A 23,807-nucleotide genomic window follows, 5' to 3' on the forward strand; every position below is an offset into this window, starting at 1 on the left:
CCTGGCCAGTGCCGGTGGGTACATCAGTCTGCCCTCTTCTGATTGAGGCATCTCAGTTCTTACAGGCAATGGTCAGGGAATCCCACCTAATCCACAGGGAAAATGGAACTGGCGAGAGAACCTCCCTGTCAATGAATGACTCGGTTCACTGCACATTATATAGGGACTATGGCAAATGCAAGACATGGTGACATTAGAAAAAGCGCCATTTAGGAACAAACGACAACTGTCACCTCTCTCATTTATTTAGTGGGTGTTCATATGAATTTGCCTACTTAACCAGACATATATCAGCTGCAGCCCCCATCCACCCATCTTTCGAAGTCCTTCTCAAGTGATGGCATCCTGCAACTATCAACATTAAATGAGGGACATCTCCTATTCCATTTCTTAAAAAGCACTTTTGGATAGAATCATCTTTAAATCTATGAAGAATATGGGCATCAGTTTACCTCCAATATCGAAACACCAGAATGTCTATTCAGTAGCCTTATTGCTGCTAAATACATCTTGGGAGTCTACTTCAAGAGGCTCTGTCACTTGCCTGGTCGTAGAAGAGCCATAGTGGGAAAACAAGGGCCAGATTGTCCATGTATATTTTCTGTTGTTGCTCAGGTTAAAATACACATACAAAATAGGTAACAAAGTTCTGCTTAACCGTTCTTCAAAAACAAACACAGTGGAACCTTTACAAATATTCTTCAAAAACTCTAGTTCAAACATGGCGAGATCGCAACAAGACAGGAAAATAATCAAGCAAAGTGGCATGTTTGGGTATTGAAATAAGAAAGAAGGAATTGTTAAGACTGCTGGACAACATATCCTATGTCTTCCCACAACAATCACTGGGACCATTCACAATTGCATTTCACCACTCATTTTGTGTAAGTATCATTTACCTGGAATTGTGTGCCAAGGGGGCAACCGTATGGACTTCTTCAGAAATGTGAGTTCTGGGTGGTAGAACCGGAAAGTCTGATCAACGACGTGAGGCTGAGGTTCCACACTGACGCGAAGAATAGCTATCGGTTTACCATCTTCTGCTCTGAAGGTGACCTGTTCGGGAGCACAAGGGAATAACATTTGTCATGCAATGTTTATGCAAGAAATTAATAAGGGGTTTTAAATGCTTTTAAGAAGATCTATAGAAAAAAGACATCCAAAGCAGGACTAGAAAATACTGCAAAACAGAACATCTTTCAATAACATTTTGGGATGACCCAATGACGAGTCCGATGCCTGGCTTTAAGATATAATTTGCATTATCCAGACCACCAAAACTGACATGATGGTGGAAGATCACAGAGGGATGGTGGAAGATCACAGAGGAGTGGCACAGCCATGGCACTTTATAAGTGATTTACAAACATGTTCCAGATGACAACTCTAACAGCTTTATTTTAGAACCCTTTGAGATCCTGGTATCCAATTGTGAATCATGCATCAATTTGTTTGAGACAAAGCCAACGCAGAAAAAAAGGCTTCTGCACACTTCCTATTTAATATTTCTGATATAGAGTACGTTACAGCCATTCCTCTGTACTAAGTGAAAGAGGGGAAGTGTAACTAAAAAAGTGAAATGCCATCATATGTTTCTTGACAAAGGCTCTTTGGCACAGTTTAGGAAAGCCCTCCAGGAAACTTAAAAAGCATCAGGAAAGCCAATGACTTTGCCTTTTCTATGGGCAGACATGTACACCCAGTCCTATATTTTTAATAGTACAACTTCTATATATTAGCAAATGGGGAGGGGAGGCAACCAATCAGGTTGCTCGGATCACAGGCTGAATCATGCAATCTCAGCCCACGTTCCAAGCAACCTGATGGCTGTTTCCCCGCCCCAACATCGTCCCCCAGTCTCCCTCCTCCTCAGATCTCTGGTCCCTTCCCACCCCACCCCACTTACCTCATTCCTTTGGGCTAAGTGCTGGGATGCTGCATTACTTATAAATCAAGTGGATGAAGGCACACATGTTTCAGAAGTTTTGTAGGACACCATGAGCTGCTTAATAACACAATTAACCCGTTACCTTTCAGAAAGCCGATATTCCAAGCAGAAACGTCTCTTTTAAGTCACCTTAATGTGATACGTTTTTTCTTGAGACAACAGAGAATGAGCCACATGTGGTGAAATGGGCATGTATGTATTCGTTCACAAATGGCAGGAAATGGTGCCAAGCTTACATTTTCTAAACCAATCAGTTTTCATACAGTTGGCTAGAACTGCCACTAAAAGCCACAGCTAACAATTGTTTTCTCAAAATGTCTAAGCATGGTCCTGGCAGTCTACTTTAAACGAGAATAGGCTGACTGGCGAAAGTAGAAGTGTTGCAATCCTTTAAGAAGCGACTCAAGAAACAACATGTATAGGCAGTCGAATCAGAAAAGCAAACCCTGCACATCAGCAGTTTGCACGCCAACCTGTCCTTATACCACTGCACAATTTTAGGCATGTTAAAGGAGGGCCCAGAACAATTAATGGCTGAGGGAAGGCACTGAAGCTATCCGACGGTGTGGCCAATTTATGAGTGCCCTTTTGTCCACCAAGATCGTTGCGTTCACAGTTTGAGAGAGGTTTGACGCTATTCAGTGGAAATTGAAAAGCTGTTGGAGAGCAGAGTGGGGGAAACACCTCGCTGTGTTTACTTCTTTTTTATATTGCCTTTTTTTCTAGACACTCGCGAAAGTGCATTTCCGTGACGAAGGCTAGCTTTTAAGATGTGTGTATGTAAAGCTATTCACATATCATTCATCTTCTTTAGGTGCAATTTTATGTCTTCTTCATATATGTTTTTAAAAATTTAACACTGAAGATGTTTTTTCTACTGTGTGCTTGATAGAGGAAATTAGCACAATGAAAGGGGGCGCTGGCCAATCAGGAAGCTCGTACCGTGGGCTGTTTTCTCTGGTAGTAGCCTGCATTCCGAACAGCCTGAGTGCTGCTGGCCAGCCACCTCTTCCCTTCCCCCCTCCTCCCTCAACTAACCCTTGCAGGTCCTACAATAGAAATGTACCTTTTGGCTGAGGCTGTGCATCATTTTCTGAATCCGTTTCCTTGTTTATGATATAACGGCCATCAACATAGAAAACAGACTTTAGGAAATACCACACAACGCTGCATCTCAAAGGAAGATTTCTTTTTTCTCTAGTTTAAGTTATACACACCATTAGCGTCCCACCTAGGAACTACACAAGTGCAAACGGCGATATAACCCTCGGGGGGAAGGGCAGTTAACTGCCACCGGCAACTGCCCGTCGGCAGTCTTAAGCCCCTTAAAGGGTGACATTAGTGTGTTCTAGAATAGTCCAAACGCCCTATTTCCCCCTCTTTCAACCACATAGACGATCCAATTGAAGGCAATGAGTCAGGTACATATATGGAAAATGTATAGATGATGGTGTAACAGTGAAGTTAAAATGGTCTCATCGGCATAACTAGTACGTTGTATTCACTAACAGGATCCGTACAACATAAAAAGAAAACTTTGAAAAAACACTATTCACTGGAAAATAATTTGATTTTCTTGTAGATTTATTATGTTGCCATTTCTAAACCTTTAAATGAATCCCCAGTGATTTTACCTGGTCTTAAAATGTTGTGTTTCATCAACTTACACCATCTCCAGGTGTATAAATAACCAGATACAACAAGGTAAATTGCAAAAGGTAATAAGCAGAAGAGTTAAACAGACTAACAGCTAGCTGTCCCTCATTTTCAATGTGAACTTAACACCTTGTTTTAAATATGTTTTAAATAGAATAAGCTAACACCGAGCAGTAGTCTGCGATTGCGGTTAAGCTGCATAAAACTTTTTTAGCCAGCATGTTAGACAAGGTTACACTGACTAAAAGTATTTTAGAACAGGATACAATAAATATGAGTTGGTCACAAACAGTTACTCATCATAGTGACTACTGTACTCCCAGTCATTAGTCCTGTCACTTTTCCTCAATACCTTTGGGGGTATGAGGAGCATGAACCAATTCAGAAGGAGGCAGCTATCTAAGCTGAAGTAAACAGTTCAGCAGAACCGACTGCCCAAATCTAGCATCTGCCCTGGAACTTGTGTCTAAACAATAGTGCATGTAAAAGCCCAGTGGCATGGCACAAGTTGCCGCAATGCTGATGACATCCCAGGGAACGTTTCCCTGAAAAGTGACAGAAGTCACCTTTGCTCTGATAGTGTGTGCATACAACCCCTTTGGATAGGGCTGCCTTTACAGTTGGTAACAATGGTTGATACCCCTGGCAATCCTCCCAGCTTTTCTCACCTTAGATGTATCCATCGTCCAACTAAGGATAGGCATGGGGACTCCGCTCTGGAGCAGATGGGTTGCTGCTACATTCCTTTGCTTCATGAAAACCGCTGGAGACGGGAGAACCCCAGGTAATTTCGGTGAGGTTCTCAAATAAGGATGTGGAAGTACACGTTCTTTAAATCCACTGAACACAACCAGTTGTCTTGGCAGAGCGCTCCCAAATCTGAGCTGGCAAAATCATCTAGAGTTTCTCGATAGGAAGATAAAAGTTAAAAAAAAGTGGTCCAAGATAGCCCTCTGGACTGCTTGATTCTTCTTGGGCATCAAGAACATTCTCAAATAGAACTCCACACCTCTCTTGTTGTGAGGTACAGACTTAATAGCCCCCATAAAAGGAAGGCTGTTCACCTCCTCCAACAAGGGAGACAAGCTAATCTTAATCAGCGGACATAGACGAGGAGAAAGAGAGACGCTACTCCTGCCAATACCGACAGAACCCCGGGATCCTGTGAAATGGATTGCCATGAGAGACATCTAATGAAAGTCTGCCTCTGACTGGAGGGATATGGATGTTGGTCCACATGCCAGTGTTGCTTTAAATCATCTGAGAAGGAGGAAGAGCACACAAATAAGCGTTATGCAGTAGTTCTAGGTTGCTTCCTTCTGTGCCCACCAGCTGAGCGGTCAGGGTCCCTGGAGTTCTGTTCTTGGTTACCTTAAAAGCCATTGAATGTCCTCTGCCTCGAAGCCTGCCTGGAATAGGAGGGTTGGGGAAACATTTAGAGCTGGTGTTGGAAAGAACTGCCAAAGAGTTTTTCCTTCCTTTGTATGGATTTTTTCTTTAGCTTTTCATCCATAGGAGAATGGTAAAGTACCATGCCATCAAACGGCAGCACAACAATTTAGTCTTGTGAATCCTCAGTGACTTTGGGTGGAGTGCATCCACGCTACTAGTCTCATGTCTGCACCCAGAGCCATGTTCCTACTGGCAGTGTCAATATGATGCACTGCAGCATTTAACATATACTGTCTGTTGGAAGGAAGTTTTGGAACTGCCCCAGATCCTTCTGCAATTTTCGGTTCACAGCAGACAAAAGGGCATCTGCATTGGCTTGCTTAAAGTGGAGAGGGGCGTTCATTTACACCTTATGTCCATAGACATCTAAGAGTGTGTCCTCCTTGTTCAGTAGGGAAGTAGACAGGGGTAGAGCACTGAAACCTATGGGTTTGGAATACAAGGAAGATTCTGCACCCACTAAAGCGTGCATCTGAGGATGAGAGGACAGGCATATCTTTTCCAGAGCCAATGGTCTATACCATGCCTTATATCTCCAGTTCATTGGGTTTCTGCCACAGCTTTGCTGCTTCAGGCCAGGATGTAATTGTGCATGACTACGCCTGACCTTTGTGAGGACCTCCATGGCAGTTATTCTGAAATCACTGCGAGCGCCAGGTGAGGTTCCTCGGGCACTGGAAACCCCAAGTACTCATCAATTCCCAGTACCTGGTCATGGAATGCTTTGGAAGAATGGGTGATGTCCTCTTCCCTCTCCTTATAAGTGTTTATCAGGGTCTGGGCTCTGCCCAAGGCATGCATCATCCTTAGCAGTGGTCTCAGGAACTGCCTGAGTATCTGAGGTGCTGCTCTGAGGAGGTTCCGAAAATGGAGATCACAGGGTTTCAGGCTGGGTAAGTGCAGGAGCTATGTCATGAACCTAAGGCACGGCCACTGATACCGGGCTGCAGGACTTGATGGAGGTGTAAGTGTTGGAACCGGAGGCATACATTCCTTAATAAGGCCTTTGAAGTATGGGCCACTAAGAAGTGTCTGTCCTCTGTCACAAAATCCGGAATTTGAAGTTGTTCAGGTCAAAGTTGCGGTGGTAGTGAGGATCCACAACGTTTGTGTGCAGTGGTCGAGTAGCCATGAAAGCATATGGCGGTAGAGTTTGTTAAATTAGCTGTGGGCCAGACTGTCAGTTGTGTTGGGGAGTAAATGAGCCGTGTGTTACTGTGGGTGGTCAAGGGATTTGAAAAGCAGGTTTTCTTAGTGAAAAGACCTCATTACCATCTCACTAGGGGATGAATCCACTGATGAAGACCTTCCATGGACTCACCTCGTGCACTGGTAAGTTTTGTGTGTGCATCATCAGCCCTGTCCACCATATTGAGGAATCAGCAAAAACTGCACCTGTGTGGGAATGCACTTGATTTTTTGAGCGGGAGACTTTTCAGCTACTAGAAATCAGAACGTTGAGCGCTGGCCTGGGAGGTAGAGAATTTGTACCATTGGTGATAGTGTCCACAGTAGTCTATTCCTTAATGTCACTTGCTCTGCCTCCTTTCTAGTCGATGGTCCTTGTGGACCATCGCGCGATTCTTCCAGCAATCTATCCTGCAACACAGTGCCCATGGTCCCAAAGAGTCACAAGCAATACAGCCTCTCATCTGTGCTGAGGCCCAAGGCATTCTACGCAGAGCCCATTGGTGTCAGCCTTGGGGGCTCTCATATCAAGCGCAGGAGTAAAAGCCTATGCTGTGCTGGTGGTAAGGGTGCGACAGAGCCAAATAAAAAAATTGAGTGGGAAAGGAAAATTGAGTTAGCAACCAAAAAGAAAATGCTGCGCAAGTGTGTGAGGTTTCCAGTCCTGTTGAGTAGTAAAAGGGACTATCAAATGGCACCGGTGGTTGGAGACAGTAGGGCTGAGTATGCCCAGAGCTGACATGCCGTTGCATGCACACAACATTTAAAGGCAAAGGATATATTGCACTGTGCAAAAGCTCCAATCCTGTGCCCGTGGATTAAGATTGCGTAAGACTGATGATGAACGGTGAATGGTCAGAGTCACGGTTATCTCATGTGTCTCCTGTAAGTGTTCTTTTTTCCCAGCTGTGATTAATCCATTAAGCATCAGAACACTACTATTCTGGTTGAGTTGCAAATGGTTGGGAAAAGGCATTGCCTTTGGCATTGTTGAGAAGGAGATGGTCATATCCCGCCACCGCCAATGAGAATAAACTTCATCAAAGCCAAGGGGACAGAAGCCCCCTCCCCCACTGTAAGGGTACGAGCCCTATAACATAGCGAAGTAGGCGAATAACATCACCCATGTCTTGGCATTAGGACTCCATTTAGTATCAAGCCTATACGCCATCTTTCTCTAGGACCAAAAACCACCATTCTGTAAGGCTGCGGCACTCGCATCACCGGCCTCTCACACACAGGGACCCAGCCATCCACACATCAAGCCAGATCCGCATGAGCCTTGTTCCCACAGAAGTCCATCCTTTCACTGTGCTTGCAATGTTGCAAATACCTAATATAATTTCTCAAAGAATGCGCTCTGCAGACAGCGTGAGACAGAACAGGCCTCAGAACAAATGAACATCCATCTCCACTAAACTGCCAGTTTCCCCTCGACCCCCACCCGCCAAGCCAGAGCCCATCAGTCTTGACCCCCCACCCCAATTCCTTTCATGATGATAAACATCTAAACCCCTCGCCATGGCCATTCCAGAACGCCCACCGTAGACCTAATCATGGGCAGCAATATATTCTCTCAATAGCAACACACTTCTGTTCGTACCATGAGGCACCAGGGAAGGTAGGCGCTAGATCAAGCCCCCAGGAGAGACACTTGGGTGCGGGAACTGCAGTATCAATGAAGCACTGAATGTGGAGGTCGGCATGCCTTTATATTATTCCCTCTACTCAAACCCCCTTGCATGTGAAGTTCAGGTATCTGTCATTATTCATAAATTACCAGTTCCTGTTGTTTAGCTTAGATTAGTTAGAAATGTTTCGCCCGCCTGAACTGACCTCCATCGCGGAGATGAGCCCAGCTGACCCACGTGCAACAAGATCGACTGGGAAGCAGCAGCCAATTAGGGCCTGGCATCCCATATAGAGCAGGCCAATGTTTAGGTCCCCCCACCAACCAGTAACACGACATCTGCCTTAGTCTAAAATCGTCATTGATGATGCGTTTACCCTTTTTAATGTGCTGCCCGTGTAATTTTTGGCAGAGAGTTTTTTTGCTGGCATATTGATATTATATAAAAGTTTGTTCCCCTTTGTTTCCCTTGCAACCTATCTCTTGGTCTTATTCCCTGACAGGATGTGTAATTATTGGGACACGTGTATAAGGTTGGTGCCTTCAGCATGCACAAGGATGTGCCCTGGCTGTGGACGAAGCCAAATTCTGCCTCCAGGCTACGCGCCAACACTTACTTTTAAAGCACTCCCATGCCATTCGTTTTGCCTCACAGGTGATGCTAAAGCACCACTTGTGAGGCGAAACTATAAGGATTGTGGAATTTCTTTGAAAAAGCTTTTGTAGAGAACACATCTCAGGGAGCTTGATGGGAATTCTCATGCACACGAGGCAGATGGCTGTCAAGCAATGAGAGGAACTTCTGCCCAGCCCTTAATTGTTCAATTTGGGAGAGTAAAATTAGGTGAATAGGGTTTACGTTTAAAGTTGTTGGGTCTTTGGGTATAGCAGAAGTGGCAAAAAAAAGTCAGCAGTAGAATTCTAATCATTTTGACCAATTCTCCATATTTTTAGGCTAAATTGGAGGAAAAACCTCCTGCAAATGACTAAGTAATTCCACTATAATCATGGAGGAAACTATAAACTGATGTATCCTGGATGCTTCGCTAGGCTTCCTTTAGAGGCTCACATTGGGTGAGGGTGTATCTAGTAACCAAGATAATGCTTTGAGGAACTTATTGTTAGGGCATGCAAAATGGCACACTTCACAAAATTCTATGTATTCAGTTTTAGCATTTTAAACCTTAAGTGAAGCCCCAGTCGTGCACAGGTGGGAGAGCATTGATGGATGGCTGCTCCCTGCTTAGCAGGTATTAGCACAATTTCACGGCTGCAAAACACAAAGACCGTTGCTTACATGTGTTTCCTGGAAGAACTTTGTGCACAATATTCCTAAAATGGTAGAATGTTTTCACACACTATTCACTGTTCTCGCCATACTAACATTGGTGCCTATGAACATTGGACAATTTAGAGTAGCAGTTCTAACAGCTCTTAGCTTGCTGTACAAGAAGCCAATAACCTGGTGGTTGCGGAGGGTTTGTGGTAATACAAATACTTGGCAAACTCCTTCACACAAAACAAGGAGTCGTTTTTCTCTATGGGCCAAATCATTGTTTTCAAAAGTATTTTATTAAAACTTCAATAAACATGACAATTAACACTGATCAAACCCACAGTGCATATATGTAAAGAGTACATAAGCGTTTTGTAAAGTGCAAGCAAAATAGCAAAAAAGACACTATTGAAAGAACTTCTAATCAATGGGTCTGTTGGAAATCAGGACTACAATAGTCCATGGTCTCACATGCCTAAGAATGGGAAAGGTATGGGGCGAGGACAAAAAGAGGGTAGGCTTAGGATAAGGAGCTTAGTAAAGATCCAAAGACTGAATTAATGTGTATTGGTTATTCCTGCATAACATTCTCTGATATAACATTTCAATGCCTAAATCATTGCAGGTAGATCAGATTGATTAATCAAAGTCTAAGAGATTACGTAATTGGCAATTCACTTTTTCTTTTACAGCAATATCTTGTACCCAGTCTTCTATTAATGGTTTTGCTAGTCTTTCAGTGTCCCTGTACCTGTTTTTTGCAGTGAGAACAGCTTGACATAGTTATTAGACACAACTGATATTGAGGACATTTGCGTAGGATATCCATGTGCCGTCATTATGGGTTTCTTTTAGGCTTTGTCAAGTCCAAACTATTATTTGTGAACAGAATAGATGAGTGTTTTCACAGAACAATAATATACGGTACACTGACCCTTCTTCCATCTGACACACCCAGCAGATATCCATATTCATTGGGTCTTTCTCTATGAAACTGAAAGGTGAACAATAATGACGGAAAATAAGAGACTATTGTGGGACACTTAAGGAGAGGTTAGCTTTCAAGTCAGTTATTTCAGAGTTGGATCTTGAAACAGCACATTAGGTTTTTTTCTCTCCTATTTTCTCGTACTGTGATGGTACTGTGACATGTCGGAGAAATGTGTTGGAAGGCTTATAAAAGGAGGGGTGCAAGCATGATCAATAGGATTAATAAAAAGCCAGAGGGGCAGGAGATCATGAAGATAGAATCCATTGATTGACACCAATATAAAATATGTTTTGTTGAATTGCATATTTAGACATTTTCTTTCCCTCCAGATAACATCTGAATTTGAAAAATTCAAAATATGTGAGCGTACAATTGTTTCAGTTATCTCCCATACTGTCCATCTAGAAGGTTTATTACGGATCTGAAATGCAAGATTTTTCCAAAGGGATGCATCACTATGGAGCACATTATTAGAATCCATACAAGGTACAACATCATGCCACACATTTACCAAGTTTGGTCCTGCCAAGCAAGTTTTAACATTTTTGAGTTTACAGTCAGAGGACAAAAGGGGACACATACCATCTTCCGAAATTGAAACAGTTAGGGTCGGTGTCAAAAGATGGGAAAAGTCAATCCTGATGAGCCTTCAATGTGAAAATCTGATAAATTTCAAAACTGCCGTTTTTGAGATCTCTTAACGCGTATTAAGAGACTAGAGTTTCATCGAATTAGCTTCAATGCAGACAGTTAAAAAATAAAATCTGCCAAATGCCATCTTAATATCTAAGATGGCAATAAACATTGGGACTTGATTTAAAAAAGGAAGTATATTTCTGGGGAATTAGATTAAGGCTACAACATTGCATTGTAAGTTTGGCCCCCTCAGCAAATGCAGCTTGTCACTGGTATGTTCTTCGCTTCCTCGATCCAATATGAACTGCATTCACTAATAATAAATGTTTGCTTTTGAAATAAGAAGGAGATGGGTGTAGCATACCGGCACAACTCAGAGGTCAATTCACTGCAGCAGTTTGGCCGCATTGTTTCACGGCATTATTAGGGGATAGTGAAGTTAGGGCATATGATTGTTAAAAATGTCTTAGGGTATTTGGGGAAGGGGTGGTGTATATCGGAGGCTTGCCCTCCCAAAAGTGCTGCAGAAAATGCATGGAAAATGCTGCAATGAGTTGGCCACCTATGAGTTGTACCAGATCCGGGCTTACATTGGAGGTGTAGCACCTATTTTCTGCCTCATGACTATCTCTGCCCGTTCCTGCACCAATATCTAAAATAGCATTGACTAATATCATAATTATTGTATTTTGTATTTGTATTTTATTTTATTTATAAAGCGCCTTACGCCAAAGCGCTGTACATCAAAACAACATGATACATAAAACAATATTAGTGGAAGCAACATACAGTAATGAATCAGTCCAACAAAACAGTGAGAAGAGCAATTAAACTGGAGGGAAGAGGGGAAGCTTAGCAGTAGAACTGAGAGAGAGGGGGGAGGAGGAGGGGCAGGGAAGGGGAAAAGGATGAGAGTGGGGAGGATGGAGAGAGGAAGGAGATGATCAAGGGGAGAGAGGAAGGAAGGAGGGGGAAGGGGTTTCATGCCAGAAAATGGAGAAGGAGAGATTTAAGGGATGTGTGGAATGAGGAGAAGGAAGGAATAATGCGCATAAAGAGAGGTAAGGATTTCCAGTGCAGGGGGGCAAGGAGCTGGAAGGAACGGAAGCGGGCACAGGGGGATGGAGGGACGCTCACATTATAACTTCCTGTGAAAACTGTATAGAAATTCCATCAGCATGAAAGGCGTTACTGACTGCGAACAAAGAGCTTATTTAACTTCAGTCAACGTAAAGAAATAGAGTACGGATAAGAGATTGAGGATCTTCGTTGCAGTAAATCATGCTGGGGTCATAACACTGTAAATTCTCTAGATTGTGAAGAGTTAGGTGAGAGTATCACATTCACTTGTTAATGTTACACTCTGTGATGGCTATTCATTTGCACCAGGTTTCAAATTGTGATGATGCAAGGTGACCTGTAGAAACGTCCATTTAGCATCTTCAAAAGCAACTTTATTTGTATTGGTGACCAAACTCTGTGCCTTGGTTAATATCACCTATGGCTGATCTTATCCTATAGCCATGCCTGGACTTTATTTTGCAATTTATCAATAGTTCAATTTGTATGACTTTGCCAATATTTATAGCTCCTATTTTTCTTTGCAAATGACTTCTCATGCATTGAGAGTGGGACTGGTGTGTCCTGCAGGGCTGTTTGAAAAGATCTTGATGGGGAGTATTCTTTCTTTGTTCTATCTGCCCTGCGCCATTTTTTCCTCCTCAGTTTTTGTGACATACATGAAAATCTCTGGTTTCTTATCATTTAATGCTATGCATCCCTGTAATGCAGTCCACGAAGGCCTATTGCACTCTCAAATAGGCTTACTTAACCTTAACTACTCAGTCTTCTCATTTGGTCGTCCCTCCTCAAGTACCTGTAGACCACTTTGGGATCCACTATTTGGGATGGAAGTCACTCATAATGATAATGGAGAGGTCAGGCTTTTGCATGCTATATGTTTGCTAAAGTCATTCCTGTACTTTCTCTTCCCTTTTGAACCTCAAATATGTCTGTCGTGGGTTCACATAGATTAGCTGGGCATATATGAATAACATATGTCATAAAATCTTGCTCATGAGATTAGATTGTCCAGTTCTCAATTGCCTGTCTGGATGCTTGAACGTTCCTTCCTAACCAGTATTATGTACAGTAGAGATAGTATATGGTATATAGTTTATCTTCATGTCAAGTTCTCCCTTATCTTTTCTGTAATTCCAAGCTATTTAATATGTCAGCTGAAAGCACCGCATGACAAGGATGTGGTAAGAATGGTTATACCATTGGTATTGTAACATATGCCCGATAGGGTTGCCCTTAACCAGATCAAAAGTGATTGCTTTATCAGTGATTCTCCTGCGGGGCCAACTAATTAAATAAAAAATAAAAAATGAGAAACTAGAAATGTCTATTAAGTCCAATGATCTGTGTACCAAAATCTATATACAGGCATTCATACATCAGGCAATGCTTGCATCCAGTTGTCATCCAAACACCTGTGGAACACAGCCTGCAAGTCTTCAGACCTTTGTGCATTCATGCCCCACTCAGAAAACACAGTTACAGAAGGAGTCAAACTAACTTCCTTCTGGAGAACAACACAAAGTCCAGAGTACTTTAAAGGCTTGGCCAGGATTAGGCAAAGTAGGCCCACTCACCACTGTTGGCAACCTAAGTCTGTCTCTTGTTCCCTCTTACGTATGGGCTATATATGCTCATTAAGGTCGATCAGTTTGGAGGGACTGGGGACCTAGGCTAGTGAATTCAATGCGTGCCTGTTTGGAAGTCTGTTTCTGACTGGAGGAAGCAGTTCAAATGCTCTTTACTGCGAAGAACATGGAAAGCTCCTGTCCAGCAGCCTTCCTTCTGCTATTGATGGATGCTGAAATGAACAGATTTCATGTTTTCTTCCCGCAACCAACAATTCTTCTACGTGTGTGGCTCTGCCAGTGGTGCACATGCCTGTGGGCATTGGACACACCGCTGACTGACTTGCAAGTCTAGGCAATCATCATGATGATTCTGCTGACAGAGGAATTGTCATGGTTGTGCTGTCTTTAGGGGAAACACATGTGTCACCTGTACCTGGTTTAGCCCCCAGCAAAACCATGTGTAAGGGCATGGATAGTCTCACAAATGGCTGCGCAGGGAATAGTGGTGTGGGAAACATACACCCCGTAGCTTAAACCATGGATTGTTCATAGGCATGCAGAAACCCTGAGGAGCCAAGTGAAGGGCTCTTTGCAAAGGTTTCGGCAAGCCTGCGGACACTGATCGGTATCCGTGAATTGCGAATCAGTGTGAGAATCAGCATGAAAAAAGCTTAAGTCCGGATGTCAAAGAAGTCACACTATCCAGTTGGAATTCTGCATGTAGGGAGGATGGGAGGTATCTAAGAATGTTGCTTACATAAAAGGATCAGGTGCATGAAAATTAACACTGATTCCATCCTCTGCAACTAACTCTTGTGAAGCAGTAAGCAGAATGTGCAGAATGCATTAAGGCACAAAACGAAAATGCTTCAAACGGAATTCATAGTGTACAGCTTTCTGGCATCCTTGGGAGGCACTGTCTCCTTTCAAACGGAACTTCTTACCTTAATATACTTTGACAGCATTGCGCTCGACTTCCATTGTGAGCCAGTGTCCTTTGCCTTATCAAATCCCATCGTCGAAGGACACTGGAAGAAAACACAACAGGTACAGTACATCATATTTATGCAAGACAACTCAAGTTAACATTATGTTTGTAAATGGCATTTCACAAATGCAAGGACAGCTATGCAAAGACGCTTTGCTCACCAAAATACTTTTTTTTAAGGTAGCATAAACCAACTTTTAATGAGCACATACTATTCAAAACAGAGTGCTATTAAACCATGATTTGTAAACAGAACCTATTACTTTACAACTGAAAACAATAGGACATTGTATATATTTGTGAAAGTTTCTCAAGCTTCCTCCCGTTACTTAGTGCTTCTTATGCAGTTTATAAAGAGAACTGCTGGGACTTTTCCTTTGCGGAAACAAACCGCCCATCAAGGTGAACATCAGAGGAGGTCATATTTATTAGTTCTGAATCTTATTTGTCAAAACTGTTGGCGTGGGTCAAAGAGAAAGAGAATGATGGAGAGAGCAAGAGGCAGTTAGATAGCAAAAAGAGTGCAAAATTGAGTGGCCGAGAGCCAGATGGAATTCACTCTGGTCCCTGCTGGGGGTGGGGGGGCTGAGTGTGAGTGTGTGTTTGTGCGAGTGTGTGAGTGTGTGCGAGAGTGTGTGCGAGAGTGTGTGTGAGAGTGTGTGTGTGTGAGAGTGAGTGTCTGTGTGTGAGAGTGTGTGTGTGTATGAGAGTGTGTGTTTGTGTGTGTGTGTGTGTTGTGTGTGTGTGCACGCTCGCTCGCTCGCTCGCTCTATGGGCTACTTGTATGGTCACTGTACTAGAAAGTGCTTACTTTAGACTCTAGATCACAGGTCTGCAAATTGCAGCTCTCCAGATCTTTTGGACTAGGACTCCTAGGATGCCTTTTTGTTGACTAACCGCAACTTTTGGGTTTGGTTTTGCCACAGCTGTGATTGGCTAAATTTTGTCATATACTAGCCAATCCCTGAAGCTGGCAGGTGAACGTCGGCTCCCACCCAAAGCCCCCATGTAAGGACCTGCCTGAGCCTGTCGAAGCATGACAAAGCTTCTCGCTGTAGAATCTTTTACAGGCTCGCAGCAGTAATGGATCCCCATGAATTCTCACCCGCCCTGGTAAGCAGGCATGAGCCTCAATGCTCCATCTTCCTTTCCTTGGCACTATCCATGCTATTTACTGATGCGTGCTCCTTGTCCCCACTGCCTATCTAACTCTCTGTCCAGCACTATCATCATCACCACCATGTTATATATGCATTTAGTGCCTTTATGCAGATTTTTTTTTAAAACGCGAATCTAGGTGCTCTTACATCTGTGCAACCATTTTTATTTTGTGTACTTTAGAGTACCTTTTGTGATGGACACTGATCTTTTTCTCCTTCTACTGGCCTGTTCCAGCCCTGTTTTTCTCATCTCTTGTCTGTGTGTGTACCCTACCCCTCTCTTCCCCCTGGCCCCAATCTGCCGAACCTCATGTCACTACACCTGCACTATTCTAAATGCTGCCAGACCACTAGGATGGTTTCTTTATGTTGTCAAAGTCCTTTATTCCTCAGTTCACATGTTTATACGATGATAACCCATTTCACTTGCCCATTCTGAATGTTCTAGGGGCCTGTAAGAATAGTTTGATCCATTGTAGTTTCTGTGTTCCTTTGCTGCCCTGGAGCCCTTTGAAACGCGTGTCTAAGTGGCACTTTATAAATGTCCAGTAAATAACTGCATTTATGTACATCTGATGTAGCCCCGCGTAACACGACGTGCGGCTTTGTCAGATTGTGCATCCACCATATTTTGTTTTTTGCATTTATGCACCCGATGTAGCCCTCGTAACATGAGGCGCAGCTTTGCCAAATTGTGCATCTACCCTATCTTGTCTTTTGCATATAAGATTATGACTCCAAGATCCACCCGCATGTTGTAATCCGTATGTGTGGTCCCGCACCTTGCACAATGTCACTTTGCACTTTCTGTAACTAGCACCTAGCTGTCTGAGGGTTTTGTGCGATGCTATAAATGTAAAAATTAAATAAAATAAATTAAATCTTATGAACCAAAGGCTTGACCTCTGCTCTAAAAGACTGTTTATTTTTTAAAGCAATAAAGGCTCCACTCCATATCAAGTAAGGGTTTTGGTGTGAAGTTAACTCCCAGAAGTGCAAGAAACGTAATAAATCTATCTCAAACAACAATACAGAGGAAACTGCTTGGTGTGGGGGAATGAAAACCATGGATAAACAAAGTCAGCCGTTTTGACTTCGGTATAAATGTGAATTTACAATTTGCTACCTGTGTTTTTGTGAATAACAGGTGTTTGTGAATTGTAAAAGTGTTATGAAGTTGTATTCTTGTACACAATACACAAGTACAAATGTGTGTACAACAGTTTAAATATAACAAACATATTTTGGGATATATATATATATATATATATATATATAGGTATTATTGTATGTATTGAAGTTGCACAGTGTTAGTATCAAAAGTTCTTCAGTGTACATGATATAAAATAAATATTCAAGCTATTTTATAATACAATTAAACATTTAGAAACACTTTCACAGCTTGTATTTTTCACATTCTCATGTGCTGAACTCTTCCCTCATGCTGTAATACGAGGTGTTACTATTACCAAACATGTCACTTAATGATTGTCCCTTGAAAGGATTGGGGGCTGAGGTATCCCCAACACAATCCAAACCTCTAACGTGGAGGCGCTTAACACACGGCCTACCTTAAAAGGAAAAGCATGTTGTGCCATGGTACACTGGTCCCAAAGCTTACTTAATACCATTTTCTGGCATACATGAAAATGGATACTGGCACAGAACTCCTATTGCTCTGACAAACACGTGTAAAGCTTGAGAACATATCGGATTTGTAGTAAAGGTAGGCAGAGCAATGTGAAGCTATGATGGCAGAGCCCTCTTTCTTGCTCTCTCGGTGGTAAAGGAGGATTCTGTATTCCTTGCGAGGAAGTTTCAACTAGGCTTAGAGGATTGCGAGTTAGGGAGGACTCTGCATATTAGAGTAATACTTTTAGCAGACCAAAATCAACAGTTTTCTTGCACAAACTCTACTTGTTTCAATCTGTATTGTTTCAAAGCTCTTTAGAGTTCTAATGGGAGCATACTGGTACTATGGGAAAGCAACAAAAGAGCTCAATGGATAATAGCCCCACCTGGATAGTCCTACCTGGACAGTTATGCAACTTACTCAATAAGGCCCAAAACCTCTCAGAGCGATTGTCAGAGTCTGCTGGTATCTGCATTTTGAATTGGTCACATACCATTGCCACAGTACCATAATAGGTTGCACAAAGATGTGCCTATCTGAAGGGGTGGGCATGAAAGTTAATGTATATGCACACCATCTCTACCTTTACTCTGGTCCAATACAAAGTGAGTTAACCTCCACAGGATTATGGTTGTTGTATTAATAATGTCAGCAACAAGCACAGTTTTACATGTCCATTCCACAAAATGGTGGATTTATGGCACAGGCTCATCTTGGCAGTGGAAAGCCGTGCTCTGTGTACAGTTTGTACCTCCTCCGACAAAGCATGCACTGACATGGTACCCCGTTCTCCTCCATCCCCCCACTTACTGGGCCTAAGCACATACCACAGCAGCTTATTTGTGCCAGGGTACTGGACAAAGGACCTGCCAGGAGGACCAGATGAGCCTTTAATGGCGAGGTTCAAGTCTTTTATCACCAGTCCAGACATGAGGGATGATTCCGAGATATTCTGTGAAAAATGCTCCCACCTGGGCGCCCCACAGTTTACAGCGGTGGAACTCCTTCATCGGAAACTCCTGCATGAAACGATTCAGGAAGCTTGAAGTAAAATCATGCACAGGCAGAAACACTGGACACGGATGACTACATTATGGACAATTCACTACAATCAATTAGAGCCTTTCATAATAGAATAGAGGACATCCTGGACTTCTTGAAACTGCCCCTACCAAAAACACCCTCAGTGGAAATGGGGATGCTGGTGGAGGTCCTCTCGAAGAGGCTTCAAAGGTCAGGGATACCGCTACACCAGGATTTAATTGGACAGGCTAAAAAGATCTGGGAGAAACCGCATAACCTCCCTACGATCAGCAAAGCTTTGGATGTGAAGGAAATCCTCCGAAAGGATTTTCTTGAGCACTGTGCTAGCAGCTGATTTGGCGGCTGTATAACTTGACCATGACTCAGGAGAAAGGTTCATCTTCTTCCACGGGCGCTGGCTCTTCCTCGCTGACGCCAACTGGAAAGGAGGAAAAGGCACAAGACACCTCTGGAAAAAAGGTGTACCACAACACTGCATTGTATTTATGACAAGCAAACTGTAATGCTGTCTTGGTCGTTTGCAACAGGAAGCTATGGAACGTGATGGAGAAGTTGGCTGGTGATCTTTCAGAAGACAGGGAGGAATAGTTCCGAGCTGGACTCCATGAGGCAAGCCAAGTAGCTCACATCCTACTGGAATCTGCAACAGAAAATGTAGACATTGCTGCGGGGGTATGTGCTTGGGGTTGGATTTGTGCAGGATGGCCTGTCTAAAAAGGGACCAAACTGTTGCCTGACGTGAAAGAAAAGGTTAGATCTTGCCATTTGATGGCCTAACGTCACTTCATGCAAGGACATCCAGAAGCTGGCAAAAGAAACGTCACACACGCTGACAGAAAAAAGGCTCTCACCATCCGGCAGACCACCGACTCTGGACAAACAAAGAGCACAATGGATTTCAGCAGTTTTAAGAGGTTTTCTCGCATGCACTCAAACCACATATTGGTGGAGCCAAAGCACTGGTCTGCAGGTGAGAAAAAGGACCACAGAGAAGCAAGACGTTCTTAGGCACTACGTGTTGCCAGGTTCAGGAGCCTAATGTTGACATTGCGCAGGACCGGCAGCACTTGACGCCAGTAGACCGACAGGTATCCCTTCACTTGTCATCATGAAGGGAAATAACAGCGGATCCCTGCACTCTGGCAGCAATGTGAAGAGGATTGAAACTCCCAATCCCAAATTCCTCCTCTTAGCCCTCCCCACAACAATTTTCATCAAACCTGAGGGCCTACAGAAACTTCTGCGGTTGGATGGTATAGAGGAGATACATCTAGAAACTCCACCAGTGGGCTATTTTTCACGTTTCTTTGTCTTGCCAAAAAAAGACAAGGCTGGTTTGACAACGACCCTAAGCATGTTCAATTTCAAGAGCTTTCTCCCAGTGGAAAAAGTCAAGATGATCTTCCCAGGACAAAATACTTTTTTAAGGCTTTTATTTATTAGTTGCTGCAATCATAAAGAAACAAAAACATCTCAATGTGCTTAATAGATCACCATGTCCACTCTCTATGGCAGTACCACAAAAGCATGAAACATATTGTTACAAACAATTAACGAACATTACTAATATCTTGATTCGCAATTGACAGATCAAGAGACCAATAAAAGAATATCTCCTCCACAACCTCCCATCCGTGTTATGCTCCTCTATCAGCTCATCTCAGCCCCCCTCTGAGGAGTTCAGCTTATCAGGTCAATGGAAATAGAGTCTATATATTTGGCCTCTATATCTGTATGGGAAATTGGAGGCATATTCTATAAAGGTCAGCCAGGTATTGACATTCACTGTATTGCCCTAATGTGAGTGCCGTAATTTCCACTGAGGCTAGATGTCCCATTTCTTCCCCTACCACATCTGCAGTATTTGGGTTCTTCCATGCTTCGGCAATTTTAATTTTTGCTGACAAAAAAGGATGGGCGAGAAGTATGGCCGAGTAACCTTGTAACGGGCATGCCCTTTTCTTCCACGACCCCAAGGAGCACTATCCTAGGATGCATTGGAATCGCAATCCCGCTGATAGATTTAATCCGGGAGAGTATTTCCCCCCAGAAAATGTGTGTTTTTGGACAGGTCCACCACATATGTATTAGGTCGCCTGTTTCCCCGCAACCCCTCCAACAGGCTGAAGGATATGCTGGTACCATCTTATGTTATCTAGAGGAACGTATATACCATCTATAACAGAATTTGTAAACAAATTCTTTGTTTGTAGTATTTGTAGAAGTCTTATATATTCGCAACTAAATTTGTCTCCAGGAGTCCTCCCCAATGTGCTTTCCCATTGTATCATGTATGGTAGTTTCTTTAGCGGGTCCCAGTGATCCAATAACTTATATAACGTGGAGATTTTAGCTTTATGTAAACCCACACAGAAAGGTAGCTCCAAAGCGTTTAATTATTTTGTTCCTTGTTCTTTAGTCTAGGGGTGGGTGATCCAATGCCTAATGTGGGAATATCGATAACTCTTTGCTTCCCCAATCCAAACTTTAGTAATATTTTTTGTCAGAAGATGCATGTGGGCAAACCAGCGTGGTTTTCACCACCATTCATTGTGTTTTATTTATTAACCAGTAAAAAAGGCGGAGTGGACTACGAGTGGCAGTCCTGCAGGAGAGCAATGCAAGTCTGTTGCTCATTTCCACTGTGTTTTAAGTTGGGGGAGGACCCTACATAATCCCCATCCACCCACGGAGCAGACTGCGCCAGCAGTCGCTCTCCGCCCCACGTCGGCGGCTCTCGGGGGAGGGCCTCCGTTCGTGGTTGTTGCCGAGGGGAGGAGGAGGAACAAGGAGAGCGAGGAGAATGCGAGGACGGGCGTTGGAGAGGCGGCTAGGGAGGAGGCCGCGGGCCCCCCCTGGTGAGAGTGGGGGTGGGGAGCGCCAACAGGACCCTCTCTCGCCTCAGCCTCCGCCGCCTGCCCTGCTAGCGCAGGTACAGGTAGTGGCGCTTGTCCACATAGACGCGGAGAACAACGCAGAAGTTAGAGCGGCTCGAGAACAAAATGACATAAACGAAACAATTGAACAGTCGTGAAACACCGTAAACATTAAGAAAAGACAGAGAACTAGGTCCTTGACCATCAAGGAATACAAGAACCGCAAAACCCTGAATAGTAAGAAGGGTTACAGAGCAAAAAAAATGATGCAGAAGCCCAAATTAACAGAAAACCCACCCCAAACAACGCAGGTTATAACCAACGAAAACCGGGCAAGGAGAGGGGAGGGGAGGGAGGGACACTCAAAAACTCCATAAAAGACTATTTTCTGGCAAATGGAAGACAAAGAGCAGTAAGGAACAAGTTACTTACCTATAACTGTTGTTCTCCAGCATGGGTCTGGCATGGATTCACATGCTCATGAATATTCCCCGTCGTCAGGCTGGGAATCCTCGGTAAAGAAAAATCAATATCTGTTTCGTTTCTGATCTGTCTTTCGTAGTAGTAACCAATTACTGATCTCTGCGTCATACTGACCACAGCCAATGACTGCCATCTCCCTAAGCCCCGCCTCTGGCAGCCATCTTCAGATTTTTACCGCACGTTCCTGTGTTGGGATCCTCGTGCTATTGCTCTCGAGCTCTAGTGTGTTTTCGTGCTTTTTCATAGGAAAATTATCTCTTTTGTTCGGTCAAAAGAGCCTCAAGCTCCACCGTTTCTTTATCCGATCAACGGGGACCCGTGTCAGATTCCTCTACGCCCCTCAAGGGTGAAGATTTCGTCGAGCCACGCTTTTGGAAGTCTCCAGAAGTTTCTCAGGCCCATCTCGATCATGGCCCAGGAGAAGGGAAGCTCGACGCCCGGAAAGCTGTTCAGGGTCTGCCCTGGATGCCAGCTTCAGAATGTCTTTAAGGAGGACGAACGCTCCCTTTGCCTCTACTGCCTGCATAAGGACAAGACGCACGTGGAGAAGGACTGTGCGTTTTGCGGCAATATGTCGGAGCGGACCATGAAGGACCGCCATCTGCGTCTTGCCAACTGGCTGGAAGGTAAAAGCCCGTCAGGCGAGAAGAAGAAGAAGTCCGAGCGGTCTTCTAAGACCTTTGAGGGCGCCCCGGCGACGGGGGTCCAACAGAAGCCCAAGCAACGCGAGTCCGCTGGCACCGGGAGCGCCGAACGGTCGGGCTCTACGGCTGCCAGGCAGGGCGCATCCTCCCCGGTGCCATCAACCATGAGCCAACGCTCTGGCTCGGGTAAGAGGAAGGCCGAGCACCCGGCGAAGCTCCTGGAGAGACCCCGGTCGAGCTCGAAGGCCCCATCGGAGGGGGAGCGAGGCGGTGACCCTCCCCCCAAGGAGAAGGCGGTGAGCGCACCTAAGGTGGTGAAAGCCTTGATCCACCATGCCAAGGCCTCGATCGAGACAGTCGCGGCGGCCCTGGCTCAGCCTGTGGAGGCTACACCAGTGGAGGCGACTTTGGGGCTCAGAGTCTCCCTGCCACCACGGAGGGAGTCCTCTTTCAAGCCCATCGACAGGACCCCCGTGAAACCTCCGACGGAGAAGAAAATGGGGGGGGCAGGAGGTCGTCTGGATTCGGCCTCAACCTCTGAAGAGGAGCTGATCGAAGTCTTAAGCCACGGCATTGGCGTGGAAGAAGACCAGCCCGTCGGGAGGGATCCCGACGTAGGAGACGACCAGAACGTCGAGGGTGCCGACGAGGCTCCTTACCGCCCGTCGGAATCCCCTCAACCAGTGCCGCAAGACAACTCGGCGGCCATTTTGTTGGCTATACAGTCCTTATGCTCGGAGATAAGGACGAGATTGCCGTTACCACCAACGGAGGAACCGCTCCCGAGGGGGGACCCGGAGCCAGGCCCTTCTGGGAGCCCTCCTCCTAAGAGAAGAAGGATTCATCCTCCACCTCCTTTTCAACCATAGCGCCCTGCTCAGCCCTCCTCCCCGTTCACGACCCGTGGGGATGATACGGGGACGGACACGGCCGCGACGGGTACAGACGACAAGGTTTCGACGAGGATCTTCCGTCGTCACCTCCTCCCCGGGCCTCCCCGCCCGACGAGATTGGATCGTTTCATGCCATGATCGCCAGGGCATCCGAGCTTTTCCAGCTCTGCCCAGAAGAGACGAAGAAGGAAGGTTTCCTTTATCAACGGCGCGAGACCAAGAGGAAGACGGTCCTCGCTGTACCTCTACTGGACGATATCTGGGATGAGGGTCTCGCCCTCCTCAAGAACCCATCCACAACGCCTGCGAGAAGGGATCGGTACGAGAAGAAGTACCGGGTCCCGGACGCGGCCCCCTTGTGCCTTCGGGCACAGCCGACCCCGGACTCGGTCGTCTCCGCGGCGGCCAGGAAGAAAGCGGGGGGGGCTTCGGCCTCTACGTCGACCTCCCCACCGGACGGCGAGGGAAAGAAATTGGACACGATAGGACGCAGAGTCATCTCATCGGCAGCCACGACGATTAAAGCTGCAAACGCCTTAGCCATCGTAGCCCGCTACGACAGGGAGTTGTGGTACAAGATCGCCCCCCTGCTGGACTTTCTACCGGATGACAAGAGGGCTGAGACCCTAGAGATCTTGCAGGAAGGAGAAGTGGCGTC

General features: G+C 44.8%; 1 protein-coding gene across 1 annotated transcript in view; it reads right to left on the bottom strand.

Annotated features, from left to right (window-relative positions):
• NPHP4 (nephrocystin 4) overlaps positions 1 to 23,807 on the bottom strand; it is a 1,060,260-nt gene that overhangs the window by 200,852 nt on the left and 835,601 nt on the right. The window contains exons 22-23 of the mRNA XM_069610268.1: positions 14,373 to 14,456; positions 900 to 1,056 (exon numbers count right to left, since the gene is read on the bottom strand). Of these exons, the coding sequence (XP_069466369.1) occupies positions 900 to 1,056; positions 14,373 to 14,456 (241 nt within the window). The remainder of the gene's footprint in view (positions 1 to 899; positions 1,057 to 14,372; positions 14,457 to 23,807) is intronic.

Source organism: Ambystoma mexicanum, chromosome 8 (assembly GCF_040938575.1).
Source record: "Ambystoma mexicanum isolate Mex_15411 chromosome 8, UKY_AmexF1_1, whole genome shotgun sequence".
NCBI lineage: Eukaryota > Metazoa > Chordata > Amphibia > Caudata > Ambystomatidae > Ambystoma > Ambystoma mexicanum.